Source organism: Macrotis lagotis, chromosome 1 (assembly GCF_037893015.1).
Source record: "Macrotis lagotis isolate mMagLag1 chromosome 1, bilby.v1.9.chrom.fasta, whole genome shotgun sequence".
Taxonomy (NCBI): domain Eukaryota; kingdom Metazoa; phylum Chordata; class Mammalia; order Peramelemorphia; family Peramelidae; genus Macrotis; species Macrotis lagotis.
The window spans coordinates 923,231,249-923,233,753 of record NC_133658.1 but is presented as its reverse complement, the minus strand read 5'-3'; the positions used below and the strand labels follow the sequence as shown (position 1 = coordinate 923,233,753).

At 34.7% G+C, this 2,505-nt stretch overlaps 1 protein-coding gene across 1 annotated transcript; it reads right to left on the bottom strand.

Annotated features, from left to right (window-relative positions):
- Positions 1–875: 875 nt before the first annotated feature.
- Positions 876–1,814, bottom strand: LOC141509586 (olfactory receptor 2AJ1-like). Its single transcript, XM_074219228.1, has one exon. The coding sequence runs from the start codon at positions 1,812–1,814 to the stop codon at positions 876–878; it is 939 nt and encodes a 312-aa protein (XP_074075329.1).
- Between the last annotated feature and the right edge of the window lie 691 nt (positions 1,815–2,505).

Genomic DNA, 2,505 nt, shown 5'->3' with positions numbered 1-2,505 from the left:
TAATAGTTGAATAGGTTGAAAGGTAAATTTGTAATATCAAGATATACATTTACATGCATATATATAAATGGCTATAAATATATATATATGTGTGTGTGTTTGTGTAGGTATTATTTATGAATGACTTTAGCATATAGGGTAGATTGTAAAATATTTATGATATAGGATGAATAAAAATATCCTAAAAAGAAAAGCTATTAAAGGATCACATTTTGTATAAGTAAAGAAATGAATATACATATCCACTCATAATCCAAAATCCTATCTAAATGCATTCAATGGTTAAAAGGGAAAATCCAAGATTAACTGCAACCAGATCATCGCAAATGATCTTTCGATATAAGTTTAAAGCTGTTTTCTGTCAGTGAAGTGGAACAGGTAAGTGTGCTTGTGTGGGCATGTGTGTGTTTATTTGAGTGTTTTTGTGCACATGTGTGTATAGCTTGCTCTATAAGAATAAGCCTTTCTGCACTTTGTGAAGTTGAATTATAGTTTCCAGTGAGAATCTACTGGAAATTTTAATTGATGTTAGTAATAACAGTCCAGTTTGATAGCATCTTTGATGCAGTCATGATGATGGAATCTTATACCATGAATCAAAGACCTTTTAAAAATATTACCTTAATTTGTCCACTAGACGAAAAGAAACATGAATCATAACAACATTCTTGATATAAATTTAACCAGAATATATGAAATAAATTCAACAAGCAATTAGATTTTCCTTGGAGAGGCATTTAGATGAGTTGGTTGAGATGATTTTGTCACACATTTAGAAGTAGTAAGAATCATCACTTTTTGGGTCAACCCTAAAAAATGTATAAATGTCATTTGGAATATTTCCCACATATATTTAAATTTAAAAAATATTCATTTCAATAAGTAAATACTTTACCAGAAACCTTCTTCAGGGCACCTAAGACATCTTTATTTCTGAGGCTGTAGATGATAGGGTTGAGCAAGGGAGCGAGAATCATATATGGGATAGCTAAGACCTTGTCCTGACCTGGAGTATGATAGGACTTGGGTATCATGTATGTAAAGATAATTGAACCATAGTACATGGTAACCACAGCCAGGTGGGAGGAACAAGTGGAGAAGGCTTTTTTCTGGGCTTCCACAGATTTCATATGAAGCACAGAACGGAGAATCTGACCATAAGAGGCAAGAATGATGGAAAGGGGTATTGGAAGGAAGATTGCAGCACTCACAAAGATCCCTTCTTCATATTGTGATGTATCAACACAGGAGAGTTTCAGCATGGCAGGGATTTCACAGAAAAAGTGGTCAATGGCCCTTGTGCCACAAAAAGGGAGGAGCAGTACATAAGTTGTATGAATCATAGAGTTGATGATTCCCCCAAGCCAGCATCCAGCAGCCAAAATGAAACTGATTCGATTATTCATGAGCACAGAATAGCGGAGTGGGTGGCAGATGGCTATATAGCGATCATAGGACATGGCTGCAAGAATAAGACATTCAGAATCCACACAGACAGCATAGATGAATATCTGGAGCCCACATTCTGTAAATGTGATGGATTTCCTGCCAGATATGTAGTTACTGGCCATCTTGGGAATAATATTGGAGACGTTCAAGATATCCATGAAGGAGAGATGCTTGAGAAAGACGTACATTGGAGTGTGGAGCCGGGTATCAAGGTGGATAAGAAGAATCAATACTGTGTTTGCCATTATTGTCACCATATAAATGATAAGAATTAGTGTTAAGAATAACAATCCAAAATGCTTTGGATCCAATAATCCTAATAGGATGAAATCTCTACCAAATGTCTGATTATTTTCTTCCCTCATCTGTGTTATTTCCCTTTTTCACCTATAGTCCAAAAGACAAATTTTCAAAAAGAAAAAGACTGGATGAAAATAATGTTCAGGACTGAGCCTGAGACTACAAAATAATAACTGTCTATAAGGTTATTTCATTGATTTAGGTCAATAAATTGAAATTAAAAAAATCAATCAAATTAATTACTTGAATTAACTGAGTATTTGGGATGATTGATGGAAGTGCTGAGAAAAAAATCAAAATCTCTCATCTGGTTAGTTCTACATTTATATTCCTTTGCTATTTACTATCTTAGCTTGACAAGTGGTCAAGAAGTTTATTCAATATCTCAATGACTGTCATTTCTTCTCAGTTGAATAGTAAAAGACATTTTTCAATGCAATGAAGAGATCATAATCAAATGCAGGTTTGGGGGAGTACTGTTTGCATAATATACAAACACACCAGATTCAATAGTAAAAATTCCCTGAGCCAACAAAGGAGTTTGTTCATATCACCATCATCATGACCATCATGTTCACTTTCATAATTATATTTTTGTCTTGTTTATTTTTTAGTAATGCAATGGGGTCAAGTGACTTTCCCAAGGTCACAAAGCAAGGTAATTATTAAGTGACCGAGGCAGATTTGAACTCAAGTTCTCCTGACTCCAGGGCTGCTGCTCTAACCACTATGACACCTAGGTACCCCACATAATTA